The sequence below is a fragment of the Zophobas morio genome, unplaced genomic scaffold, assembly GCF_036711695.1.
Source record: "Zophobas morio isolate AGI-343-1 ecotype UQ-CSIRO unplaced genomic scaffold, CSIRO_AGI_Zmor_V1 ptg000030l, whole genome shotgun sequence".
NCBI classification, from domain to species: domain Eukaryota; kingdom Metazoa; phylum Arthropoda; class Insecta; order Coleoptera; family Tenebrionidae; genus Zophobas; species Zophobas morio.
Window position 1 is genome coordinate 12,394,346 of NW_026972135.1, and position 15,140 is coordinate 12,409,485.

The window sequence follows — 15,140 nt, forward strand, 5'->3', positions numbered from 1 at the left end:
TAAGAGTCACATCCTGATATGTCTTTACATATTTTTGTTGGTCTCTCCTTACTCCAACTAGAGCAGAAATTTAAAAAATCACCCGACATAATACAGATTGAATTTGCGAATGTTAAAATCAATGTCAAAAAAATACTAAATACACTCAGAAGTCACGTAATCGCTGATATTACAATTCAAAGGCCAGAAGTAAGTTCAAGGTTATCTAAACACATTGGACGGAAGCGATAATAATAAGAAATGACTGCATATACTTTTCAAACTTAGGTCATGCAGGAAATACTACTACTTCACAGAGTTTGAAGCGTTTTAACTTTTTTTTTAATAAAAAATCCAACTGAACGTCCAGAAGAAGTATTTAGCTTCGAGTAAAAAATATACTGTAAAGCTGTATGACCCGTAAAATTAAAAATTATCTCTATATTTGTCGACTTCTGTTTATTGTTACACGAATGGGGTTAAGATAAGTAATATTTTGCTGTTTAATCACACCGAAGGCTAGACAACCCGTTGGGAAGCTGTAGACTGCAGTTTGGATCTTGTTGGATCTCATCAGTACAGCCCATTCCATCGAGTTGTCTAGCATTCATTGCGACTGAGACTGATTTAGCTTTTGAGTAAAAAAAGTTTAGGAAATGAGGGGTAAGTTAACTATTTTTTTTTTGGTTATTGCTTAGACAGGTAACGTCAAATTTAAATGTTAATTATCCTCTTTTCATGAACTATTGTTTTGAATTGCTCGACCAACTAGAACTCATTAAAAATGTAAATTTTTTTTCGTCGTATTTCAATGTTAGAAAATTCGTGTCCATTTCCGCTTCAGAAGTTATAAGTACCTGCACATTTCGCATTCAACAAGATTGAAAATTTTTTGTCACAAATACATGTGTGTTTTTTGTGTCTGTTAACATTGTTGGGTGATCATGATGGACCTAAACGAAATTCAAGAAAAAGAATTATTCAACGCTAATTTTCAATATGGTCGCTGGTTGTCCTCTCCGCCAGCCGGCGAGGAAGTAGTCATATCTGGCATGTCCGGCCGATTTCCAGAATCTGACAATGTGTATGAGTTTCGTGACAATTTGTTTAACAAAATGGAGATGGTTACCGAAAATGAGAAAAGATGGAAAATCGATCATCCCAATGTGCCGAAACGAAGTGCTCACATTAATAATATTAACAAATTGGATGCGGGGTATTTCGGGCTACATTATCGTCAAGCTTATAATTTAGATCCTGCACTGAAAGTTTTGATGGAAACTGTCGTAGAAGCTATCATGGATGCTGGAGTAAATCCGCTGGAGCTGAAGGGAAGTAAAACTGGCGTATTTATTGGTTTTTCTTACTCAGATGTTGAGAATATTACTTTATTCGAGACAACGAAATCGAAAAATTTTGTCATTACCGGGTAAGAAAATTTTATTAACAAATATCAATTGCTTATTATCAAAGAAAAAGGTGGCCAAGATAATTTGTGTGTGCTCATTGTGTTCCTTGTAATGTATTTTAATTATCTATTTTAATTTTGAGTAAGTTTTTTCTGTCGAAGCCACTGGAAGAGGTACTGTGGGAGAGATATGACATTCTACAATAACGATTTTAATGAAATTAATCCGCGTAGGGACATTTTTCTTAACATACTCGTATATTTAGTTAATTCCATAATGAACGTTTTAATTTCTTAAAGGTGAGGAAAAGAAGTATAGTGGTGGAAATGCCCCAGGTAAATTTTTTTCTCTATCTACCTTATGCAGGTTGTGTAAGATGAAAAATTATCAAATTTTGAAATTTGTCATTAGAATCTTTGGTTCACTTAAATAAATGTGTGGGATTATCTAGAAAGAAGCCATGATATTGTGCACTTTAAGAAAAATAGAAAAACAGAATTGGCGGTCAAAATGTTAAAAATGTCTGAAAAATACAGGTTCAAGTGATACGGAGTACAAAGAGCCCTGTTAAAAATGCCCAATCAAATCCAATATAACCCAATCTAAGTTAGATTGGACCAGATTGTGTTTGATTGGGTTAATTGGGATTCAATTTGAACTTATATTGGATTTGATTGGGCAAACACAATTAAGGGCTTTGATTGGATTTGATTGGATTTGATTGTGAAAATTGGAAATAATTGTGTATTACCAATAAAAACATCTAAAAAGCAAAATGTGATGTAATAAATACAATTTAGGTTTGGAGTGTGCTAGAACGTGCAAATGGAACATTTTATTTTATTTTATCACTAACATTGATGTCCCTAATATAAATAATTTTGTTGCTTTCGTTTAGATTCCCAAAATGGCTTTGCGTTATCATTTACAATAAAATGCCGTAAAAGATAATTATTTATTATGGAAATAAAACGCTTATTGAAACGATTATAACGAAAAATACAATTATTTGAAAAAAGCACCCCCTTCACGAATAGAATAAGTTGTTAACATTTTATTACCCGAGAACAAGGCTCGAAAGAATTCTGAATCGATCACAAGAATATACATCTATATGCATATTCAAAAAAATTGCATAAATATGTTCTGCGTATTAGCAACCCCCATAGGGGGGTCGACGGGGAACGTAACCACCCACTTCGATGAGAAGTCGTAAAGAAACACATTACGCAACCATTTTGCATCCTACGGCAACGATACGGACCGTAGGTGCCTCAATTTCACGTTTAAACGACGGTCACAGTGTCGCCCAATCTGGCCCAATCAAATCCAATCCCAAATTGGGGGCGCACAATCAAACCCAATCTGCGAATAATTCGCACGCCAATCGCACAAAGAAGGTAAAAAATGACCACCACAATGGTCACGTGGTACGCAAGCAAACATATTATCACTATTATAGCGAAAAATAATTTGTTTTTAATAAACAACCCTTTTACGCGGGTTTGAGTGTTAATATTATCCGACAGGAGTATATTTTTGGGAAAAAATTCTGTGTTCGACACGATAGGATTTATGACGATAAGCATACTCAAAAAAAATGCATAAATATTGTCTGCGTATTAGCAACCCCCATAAGGGGGTCGACGGAGAACGTAACCACCCACTTCGATGAGAAGTCGTAAAGAAACACATTACGCAACCATTTTGCATCCTACGGCAACGATACGGACCGTAGGTGCCTCAATTTCACGTTTAAACGACGGTCACAGTGTCGCCCAATCTGGCCCAATCAAATCCAATCCCAAATTGGGGGCGCCCAATCAAATCCAATCTGCGAATAATTCGCACGTCAATCGCACAAAGAAGGTAAAAAATGACCATCACAATGGTCACGTGGTACGCAAGCAAACATATTATCACCATTATAGCGAACAATAAACCTTTTTTAAAAAACAACCCTTTTACGCGGGTTTAAGTGTTAATACTATCCGACCGGAGTACATTTTTCGGCAAAAATTCTGTGTTCGACACGATAACGTTTACATCGATAAGCATACCAAAAAATATGCATAAATATTGTCTGCGTATTAGCAACCCCCATAAGGGTGTCGACGGAGAACGTAACCACCCACTTCGATGAGAAGTCGTAAAGAAACACATTACGCAACCATTTTGCATCCTACGGCAACGATACGGACCGCACGTGCCTCAATATTACGTTTGAACGACGTTCACAGTGTCGCCCAATCTCGCCCAATCTGCGAATAATTCGCTCGCCAATCGCACAAAGCAGGTAAAAAATGACCACCACAATGGTCACGTGGTACGCAAGCAAACATATTATCACTATTATAGCGAAAAATAATTTGTTTTTAATAAACAACCCTTTTACGCGGGTTTAAGTGTTAATATTATCCGACAGGAGTATATTTTTGGGAAAAAATTCTGTGTTCGACACGATAGGATTTATGACGATAAGCATACTCAAAAAAAAATGCATAAATATTTTCCTGCGTATTAGCAACCCCCATAAGGAGGTCGACGGAGAACGTAACCACCCACTTCGATGAGAAGTCGTAAAGAAACACATTACGCAACCATTTTGCATCCTACGGCAACGATACGGACCGTAGGTGCCTCAATTTCACGTTTAAACGACGGTCACAGTGTCGCCCAATCTGGCCCAATCAAATCCAATCCCAAATTGGGGGCGCCCAATCAAATCCAATCTGCGAATAATTCGCACGCCAATCGCACAAAGAAGATAAAAAATGACCACCACAATGGTCACGTGGTGCGCAAGCAAACATATTATCACCATTATAGCGAACAATAAACCTTTTTTAAAAAACAACCCTTTTACGCGGGTTTAAGTGTTAATATTATCCGAGAGAAGTATATTTTTGGGAAAAAATTCTGTGTTCGACACAATGAAATGTATAACTGTAATCATGATTAAAAAAGTTATATAAATATTTTGTATAAATTAGCAACCCCTTTAAGGGGGTTGACGCTGAACGTAACGACCCACTTTGATAAGAAAACGTAAAGGGACACATAACAATTATTTTTTACTCTACGGGAATGGTCCTGACCAGACTTGGCTCAATATTGCGTTTAAACGACATTCATAGTGTCGCCCAATCAAATACAATCTGCGAATAATCCGCACACCCATCTCACACAGAAGGTACAGAATAACCACCAGGGTGGTAATCTGGTACGCAAGCAAGCATATTATCACCATTTTAACGAATAATAAAACTTTTTTAGAAAACAACCCTGTTACGGGGTTTTAAGGGTTAATACTGCACCACCGGAGTATACTATTGGAAAAAAATTCTGTGTTCGACACAATAAAATGTATAAGTATAAACATGAGAAGTTAGATATTTTGTATAAATTAGCAACCCCTGTATGAGGGTTGACGCAGAACGTACTGACTCACTTAATAATAATAATAATAATAATCGTAATTTATTATCCAACAGACAAAGATCTATGTGGATACTTGTACATAACTCCGGATAAGTATACACAAATACATATAACAAAAAAAGAAAGAAATCAATACAAAACAATTATATAACTAAACACTAATCACTAAAAAATTATATAACTCAACATGCAGGAATGTCAACTACAGTGGCGTAAGAACTGCATTTTTACACAGATAAGTGAAATGTTTGATATTCTGTAAAAAGATGTCAGCAAGAGGAGCAATATTATTGTAACTTCTGCACATATTATATAACGGCGAATAGAAATGTTGATTAGTTCTACACCAATCTATTGCAAATGTTCCAGCATATCTACAATTTAAGCGCGGTATGTGAAAACTAAGATTACCAAGCAGATTTTGTGAAAAAATTTTCCCGTGAATCAGCTGATGTAAAAATATAATATTTGCCACCGTTCTTCTATCCTTCAACGAGTATAGATTAAATTCATTGAAAAGAACTACGCTCGAACAAGTTCTTACGGGATATCTGCCAAATTTAACATAAAATAAATGTTTACAAAATTTTCTTTGAATACGCTCTATTGAAGATATATGAATTTTGTAGTATGGATCCCATACGACGGATGAATATTCCAGTTTAGAACGAATAAATGAATAATATAATACAAGCAAAGAATCAACATTGGTAAAACCGACAGTATTTCTTATAATAAACCCTAACATTCTATTAGCATGATCACAAATATGTTGAAAATGGGGTATAAATGACAATTTTGAATCAACCACAACACCAAGGTCTTTAATTTGGAATATTCTATCTATTTCTGTATCGTTTAATTCATACTTAAATTGTGTAGTATCAGGTGATCTAGAAAAGGTTATTACTTTACATTTGGCTACATTAATATTTTGTTTATTATTGTGACACCATATAATAAAATTATTAAGATCATTTTGAAGCGAGTAACAATCATCAAGCGTGGTAATAGTTTTAGCCACCTTCATGTCATCAGCGTACACAAAGATAGGACACTTAAATTCTAAAAGTGCGTCATTGAAGTATATAATAAATAAAATAGGTCCAAGGTTTGACCCTTGCGTTACACCACTCGTAGTTACATAAGTTTGAGAGCGAAAACCACGGTACTCAACATACTGAATGCGATTACACAAAAAGGATTGAAATAACTTTATTAAATTACTACACAGGCCAAATTTGCTCAACTTATCAAGCAAAATCGAGTGATTAACCACATCGAAAGCTTTAGATAAATCTGTGTAAATAACATCAACTTGTTTTTTACTTTCAAGAGAATCAGATATGTATTGGATGTATTCACACAGATTTGTTGAAGTTGACTTTCCTTTTATAAAGCCATGTTGACTGGGGCTAAGTTGATTAGATACATGACTATATAAATTATTAGCTACAATTCTTTCAAAGATCTTACTAAAATTTGAAACTATTGCAATGGGCCTATAATTCTCGATGTTATTACGTACGCCAGATTTGAAGACCGGGATAACTTTAGTAGACTTCCACTTATTAGGATATGCAGCCTCAGCAATAATTAAATTAAACAAGTAGCAAAGGGGTTCACATAAACAAGAAATACAGTCTTTTACAAGGAAAGCAGGCACATTGTCAGGACCCATAGTAAAATTAGAACTGACTTTTTTGACGGCATCCAAAATATCACAGGTATTTATTACGAAATTGTGTAAGACGCTCACTATATCACTTTCTCTATCACAGACTGGGAAACTATCACAGATATTATCACTACTAAAGACGTCACTGAAATGAATCAGTTAGTTCAATACCATTATTGAACACATGGCCTGGGATACTCGAGACATTTTTCTTTTGATTAATATATGCCCATAAATGAGATGAGAACTCGTGAAGAGACGCATAACACAACTGTTTTGTATTCTACGGCAATGATCCTGACCAGACGTGGGTCAAAATTACGTTTAAACGACGTTCACAATGTCATTAGTCAATTCAATTTTGAAACATTGTTTGTAATCCAGGTTCAGGTGGAATCGGTATTTTGGGTTGCCTATTTTAAAAACATAAATGGATCATCTTAGCTGAATAACCCTGTATATGCAATAATTTTAAACACGGTATTCCCCACCCTGGTAGTATCGAAATATAGAAAAAACAAATTGAAAATCGAATGGGGCAAAACCTCCGTGAACCACCTTCGATACGAAGACGCTCAGCCACCTCGTAAACAGAGTTGGAAAAACGTTCGAATAAAAACGACGTAAACACTTTCAGTTTCAATTAAAAGTAAAACCGACTTTTTGCTGCTTATCACTCATTCATGGATTCATTCATCGTTAATGGTCAGTGCTAAAGTTTTTTTGGTAATGCTTCATGACGATCGACTTTTGATTTTAACGGATGTTTGGTCCTTGCCACAACGATTTTACATTGTTTATTGGAACAAAAATAAGAGTAACTTAGAATGCTACAAGAAGTGTTGAAAATGTTGTCCCTGAGTAGCAATACAGGCGTCAGAGCGTCGCAAGATGTTTGTTGATAAATATCACTTGTTCTTGAAGCTCTACGATATTTTCTGGACACTGTTGATTTCCACAAACTAACTGTTGCATCCAACCGATACACGTTTATCGAAAACGGTCTCTTGAACTCGTACTTGTTGACGAGCATGTGGAGTCTCATCGGACAAAAAATGAGTGTTGTCGCTATTGAACTAGTAAGTTGCATGGTTCGAAAAAAACGTTTTTTAGGAATCATGATAAAACAATATCGTAAATGGCGTTGGCATGGCACTAACGAAGAAAAACAATTCCGTGAAATCTACGTTGAATGGTTTCATTAACGTATGTTTGTATTACATACACCATTGTCTTTTCAAATTTATGATCCGGTCTTCCCCATCGTAGCAGTGTTTAAAGTTCCTATCCAGTGTTTCTACCAAATCCGAAAACACCAAACTAACACTAGGCTTATTCTTTATTTGAATATCAGAGTGCAGGTCCTATTAACAGAAATCAGTCTCTAAACGTGGAATCATATTACCTATCTCTTGGTGTGCGAAAAAGACGAGGATACAAGCTAGAGCTGGTCGCCCATCAAACGTCTTTTAATCTATCGTCTTCGACGTACCATATGAAATGCGAAAAAGGACCATTAACTATATAGACGATTCTTGCCGTCAGCCTTCGTATCATTACTAACAGGATAGTGATACAAATGGTATAATTTGTTGTCAGCTTAACCAAAATATCATCAGTATTCATCAGTGATATTACTGAATACCTGTGTAGGTACTTTTAAAAACGAGATACCGTCGCGAGCAAAAAATTCTGGTCGTCAGTATCAGCGTGTGCCATTTAATTCGGTGCACAAAAATGACATTGACGACTAGAATTTTTTGCTCACGATGATAGGTGCGATTTTAATGTCGGCCTTTCCATGTGAAACAGCATGTGTGAATAAACATGTGTTCGCATGATTGATGAAACAATTGAGGACGCTCGTTTAGGTAACCAATTTGAAAAACCGTCGTCATTTATTGGTTTGGGTTCTTCACTTCCGATCGGCACCTATTATAGGTCTAAAGTTCAAACTTCTATTATGGGCTGTAACACGTTTCTACATATAAAACGCTGTGGTGTCCAAATGTGGATTCAAATTTGGCGAAAAAAAAAACAACCGGACGAAATCGCATTTGAATAATTTGAATAAAAGAAATTAAGAAAATCGTTAAATCTTGGCAACCAAGTGTAACGTTTCATCCATGTGTGAATTTAGGGCGACATGTTTGGGTTATCACAAGGCATTGAAATGATTATAATTTTATTTATTTGCTTAAAAGGTGGCTTTCATACGTACATACTTACTAGAAAGCTCTCGAGAAAACCCAAGGCGTCGTACCGAGGCGGCGTATGAGTTTATTTCGTAACAATAATAAAAATAATAATAATTAGTATTAGTATTTATCTTCCCTTGTCCATGAATGAGGTTGTCAATGTATTAAATGAAATATAGCACTAAAAACAGATTCACTCTCATTGATCGAATATGTATTAGTGTCGGTGTTACAAAAATTTATCAGGAATCTTTACCGCAAAAAGTACAATCGTTTAATTGTGTCGGCTAGAAGTTTCAACATTCAGGCGTGGTGCTTATTATAAAAACATCGAGAATTAACCGATTAGGTATTTTTGTATGCTTGTAACGTACGTTAAAGCAAAACGAATTACGATATTCAATGTTCAGTTATTCCTAATGTAGTTAAGTCTTTTACTATTATATCATCAATATTGATGTTCCTCATTCCTCTCTATTGTAATTGTCGCTAAATGCTTTGCTTACTTTCATAACCTCAGTCATTGGGATATTGTCGAATTTGGAAATGTATTTCCTATTTGACAATACATCTTATTAATATTATGGTAGGACTCATCACTGACCCGGATATGACCGGCATTTACGGATACTAAAACCTATTAATGTTATGCATTGATTAGATGAATAAAAAAATTTGGCAATCCCAGACTTACAAAATACACATTCGTCAGCTATTATTCTCTAATTTCACCCCATCCCAGGCGCTTCTAATTTGCAGTTTATCTTGCAGACTGGGGGTTAAAAATCCTCCAATCAAGTCAAAACTCGACATTTGCTTATTTCTCAATGCGAAGATTGTTGATACAAAATATCAACCCGTTCGAAGAAATCGTTAAAAACTACCCCCACAACAACCTTGCAGACTGGGGCCTAAAAATACTCTAATCAAGTTAAAATTTGATATTCGCTACTTTTTCAATACGAGGATTATTGATGTAAAATTTCAGCCCATTCGGAGAAACCCTCAACAATCACCCCCAAAACAACCTTGCAGACTGGGGGTTAAAAATGCTCCAACCAAGTCAAAACTCGATATTTGCTTATTTCTCAATGCGAAGATTCTTGATACAAAATTTCAAGCCGTTCGGAAAAACTTTTAAAAACCACCCTTAAAACAGATTTGCAGACTGGGTGTTAAAAATACTCCAATCAAGTCAAAACTCGACATTTGCTTATTTACTAATACGAAGATTGTTAATACAAGATTTCAATCCGTTCGGAGAAACAGTTAAAAACCACCCCTAAAACAACTTTGCAGACTGAGACTTAAAAATACTCTAATCAAGTTAAAATTTGACATTCGCTATTTTTTCAATACGAGGATTACTGATGCAAAATTTCAGCCTATTCCGGAGAAACCCTCAACAATCACCCCCAAAACAACCTTGCAGACTGGGGGTTAAAAATGCTCCAATCAAGTCAAAACTCGATATTTGCTTATTTCTCAATACGAAGATTGTTAATACAAAAATTCAACCCGTTCGGAGAAACGGTTAAAAACTACCCCTAAAACAACCTTGCATACTGGGGGTTAAAACTATTTTAATCAAGTCAAAATTTCACAATCGCTAGTTTTTCAATACGACGATTTTTGGTGCAAAATTTCAGCCCATTTGGAGCAACCCTCAAAAACCACCCCCAAAACAACCTTGCAGACTGGGGGTTGAAAAATGCTCCAATCAAAACTATATTTGCTTATTTCTCAATACGAAGATTGTTGATACAAAATTTCAGTACATTCGTAGAAATCCTTAAAAGAAACAGACTAGGGATTAAAACAGCCCGGCTACCCAGCGATCGCCTTAAAAGCTCCCTAAACGAATCACTCCAAAAAATTATTTTATTATTTAAATTTAATTTAGTTTTTTTAATTTATTTTTTTATTATTTTATTGTTAATTATTAATTAATTTATTAATATTTAAATTTAAATTTACAAAATATGTAAATTACGAATATAGGAGTATTTGTTATAGATACGTGAATTGCGATAATTTGAGTTTATGTTTATCGCTGTTAGATAATAATCAGTTGCTACTATGTAAGGATGCATAAGTTCGGCATTTTTTCGTTCATTCTCTCAATTTGGGGTGTGTTTTTACACGTCATTTTTGCTGTTACTTGGTTCATTCAGTACATACTATATGCTGGTTTTAAGTTCTTTGGGGTATCTATTATTAAACTTTCATCATCAGTCAAAAAATACAAAGTGGTGTCCAGAAGAGAAAATTTAAAATTCAGAGGAAACAAAATCTTAAAGACATTATTTTAAAGCACATTAGACATTTTTTAATTTTTGAGAAACCTAACGTAAAGAAAACGTTTTGAGAGAAAGTTTAAAGTAATAATAGGAAGCTCAAACTTAATTTTATTTGAATTTCATAAAGAACCCAGAAAAGTGCTAATTTCTTAATTAATTATTATTAATAGGAAAACAGATAAAGATCCATTATATTCAATACGACGCAAAATTGTCTTCATAGATCTTACAGCCTTTGGATAGTGTCCACGTCCATTTTTCTAACTTTCTGGTAGATTGTGCTTATTAATTGTTCTTCTAAATTGGCTTCCCAGCCGTTGTTGTAAACCTTTCTACCTAGTATTGCCCAAATGTTGTTTTCGATTGTTCGCACTGGGGGCATTATGGGGGGGATTATCTTTTCTTAGGTACAAAATTTATATTATTTCTTTCTAACCAATCCCTGGACATTCTATTATAATGGCAGCTTGCAAAATCTGGCCAAAATATTACATCGTTGTTATTATCGTGTTGTCATATATTGTTATGTATTGACCGCGTCACCACTAATACGACCAATGAATGGTGCTGAAGCGCCAGCCGGAGATATAGCCCATCAAACCAAAATTTTATCTTCAAATTTTGCTTTCGACTTAAATTTTATTTGAAATTTCTTCTATATTGTTTGTATAAAATCCATCGTTACCTTCCATCTCGGAATAGGCAAACGTAAACTATTTTTCATCGCATAGCATAACCACACGATTATCCAGAAAATGATGAATTCTCAATAGCCGGGAACATCTGAAAATTCTCTGTAACTGCGATGCTGTATGTTTAACATTTAGCTTTTTTGCTGTATTTTAAGTTGTTTTTGTCTATTTCTTTAGAAACTGTTATATGGGAACTCTAAACAATCGAGCTAATCAATCTTCTTGTTGATGTTCCAGATTCTTGTCTTTACTATTTCTTCTTAATCTTTCTAAACTTATTTCACTGAAAATTCGTGGCCTATCACTTTTTGGCAAATTAATACCAGGTGGTATTGCTACCTCGCAGTCTTTAATTGTTGTGTGCATACTTAGTTGCGAGTACCTATAACATATTTGGTCCAAAATATATTCACAATTTCACTTTTAGGTACTTCGGTAATTAACTGATATATGGCTTTTTGCAATTCTATTTTGTATGACATTGTTTAAGCGTTAATTGACATATGACATAAATTGTATAAAATGGGAAACAAGAAAGGTTGCTTGGTTTAAAAAAAAATTTAGTAGTTTTTCTCTCTTTTTTTACGTACCAGCGGTGAAAGTGACTTAAAATTGGAAAATCTTAGTAAAAGTAAAGACGGCTAATCTAGTTGAGTGCATGTATTTAGGAACATTTTAGTTGTATTGAAATAACGATATAGATGTGAAAATTCAAGAAAAAAAAAAGTAGAATTTGAAAATATACATGATTTTAATCTTTCCAATCCAATGGCACTACATACCTTATTTATAAAGCTAAGTCCTAATGTACCCTTGAATACTAAATTATCTACCCACCAATTTTGGAAATAAAAATTACCATTAGACTCCAGAAAAAGTATATTTAGGAGTTTTATTTTGGTAGAGAAAATTAACAGAAAATGGGTTTCATATTCTGTTGGTTTTGAAAAAATATTTTGTTGCAATACTCTTATCAAGTCAAAACTCGATATTTTGTTACTTACGATAATCCCCGTATTGAGAAACTAGCAAATGTCAAATTTTGACTTGATTAGAGTATTTTTAAGCCCCAGTCTGCAAGCTTGTTGTGGGGGTAGTCTTTAACGATTTCTCCGAACGGGTTGAAATTTTGTATCAAGAATCTTCGTATTGAAAAATTATGAAATATCAAGTTTTGACTTGATTGAACCATTTTAAACTCCCACTCTGCAAGGTTGTTTTGGGGGTGATTTTTGAGGGTTTCTTCGAATAGGCTGAAATTTTGTATCGATAATCCTCGTATTGAAAAACTAGCGAATGTCAAATTTTAACTTGATTAGAGTATTTTTAAGCCCCAGTCTGCAAGCTTTTTGTGGGGGTAGTTTTTAACGATTTCTCCGAACGAGTTGAAATTTTGTATCAAGAATCTTCGTATTAAAAAATTAAGAAATATCGAGTTTTGACTTGATTGGAGCATTTTTGACCTCCAGTCTGCAAGGTTGTTTTGGGGGTGATTTTTAAAGGTTTCTCCGAATGGCTTGAACTTTTGTATGAACAATCTTCGTATTGAGAAATAAGCGTCTGTCGAGTTTTGACTTGATTGGAATATTTTTAACCCCCAGTCTGCAAGGTTGTTTTGGGGGTGATTTTTGAGGGTTCCTTCGAATAGGCTGAAATTTTGTATCGATAATGCTCGTATCGAGAAACTAGCAAATATCAAATTTTGACTTGATTGGAGTATTTTTAAGCCTCAGTCTGCAAGGTTGTTTTGGGGGTGGTTTGTAAGGGTTTCTCCGAACGGTTTGAAATTTTGTATCAACAATTTTCGTATTGAGCAATAAGCAAATGTCGAGTTTTGACTTGATTGCAGCATTTTTAACCCCCAGTCTGCAAGATAAACTGTGGTCTGCAAATTAGACACGCCCCCCCATCCCTAAGAGCCTAGCGTAACTACCGGTTATTTATCCACGCATCACTTGAAAAGTGACCTACACTACTCTGACCTACTGCTGCTAACCTTTTCTTTTTATTTCAACGGTCTACGTAGACTAGATAGATATGACATTATGAATTAGTTATTTATTGTGAAGAGCTGCTGCTGGAAATACGATGCAGATATTTTGTCTCTTCAGGTACTACAAATTACGCATATTTAAGAAGTGTATGTACTAATACAAAAACCGAACTATAAAACAAAGTTCAAGTTCACGATAGTAGCTCATTCATTGCGGCATTATGCAGATTAATCTGAGTGTTTTTTTTTATAAAAACGTATTGATGAAAAACTTAAGTGATAAGACGTATTCAGTCTGCCAGGTAAATCATGGGAATGACCTCGCTTATTTACGTTGACTAATGCTTTGGCGCTCTAGGATTCAGTCGCATAGTTCCGATGTTTGTTAATGAATATAATCAATTAATCATATTGTTTAACTATTTCTCTTTTCTTATCTGCATGTTGGGGTATTCTATCGTCATCTTTAACTTACTTGTAAGCAATACATACAGATATGTGGGCAATTAATTGTGTCGAAAAGCACCGTTATACCGGAAAATGGTAGATTAACTCTCTGCTACGCTCTTAACAATCAACTGGTGAGTTTGGAAATAGTAAAATAGCTATTTATGGTATAAATGACTAAAAACGAACTTTGTCTAACGAAAAAACAGTTTAGCACACGAGGCGAAGCCGCGTGTGATAATGTTTTATAGTGGATATTATTCGTTTATTCACGTGTTTCATAGAAGATTGTTTCCAATTTCGCAAAATTAAAAAATTAAAATCTTTAGGTACAGTATTTACATAAATATTAATTGTACTCCTACTAATATGATGAGCATTTAAAGAAGGTAAATTGCCTAAGTTGCCTATACTTTCGTCACGGTCAAATTCAAAGGATGTTCCTGGCCTTTCATTAGGATTGTTTTACAGAAGGTGGACCATCAAGCGTTGCAAATTTTAGTTGAATATGTTTACACATCCATAGCAACGAAAATTTCAGTGGTAGTGCAAATTTGTAGTTTTTTTTACTTTATTCGTGTGAATAAAGTGTTGCTATGAACATTTTATTCATCCTTTCGATTAAACTATGGTTTTAATAGCAAGATTTAACATATAGTCCGGTCATAATAGACATTTTAAATAACAAACACTCCTACAGAGCTGAATTTTGGTACAAACCTTGGGTTCACCCGTAGAAATAAAGGGACAAAATTCCCCATAGATCCCATGTGTGCTAAAAAGTTATTCAAGGTCAAAGGTCAACATTTTTGGTTTGGATTTTTCTCGAAAACAGTAAGTTTTATCAAAAACATAGCACAGACAAAAATTGTAGATCCTACAATTGTCTACAAAAATGATCCTTATACTTTTTTCCTAAGAATCACCATTCCCAAGATATCGCCTTTATAACAGCTGAAGGAGTTTCATTCTACATGATGCACACAAATGCCATGTATACAGG

The 15,140-nt window shown here is 34.5% G+C and overlaps 1 protein-coding gene across 1 annotated transcript in view; it reads left to right on the forward strand.

Annotated features, from left to right (window-relative positions):
- The first annotated feature begins 546 nt into the window (after positions 1-546).
- LOC135138580 (fatty acid synthase-like) overlaps positions 547-15,140 on the forward strand; it is a 45,047-nt gene continuing 30,453 nt past the window's right edge. The window contains exon 1 of the mRNA XM_064068561.1: positions 547-1,408. Within this exon, the coding sequence (XP_063924631.1) occupies positions 924-1,408 (485 nt within the window). The 5' untranslated portion in view covers positions 547-923. The remainder of the gene's footprint in view (positions 1,409-15,140) is intronic.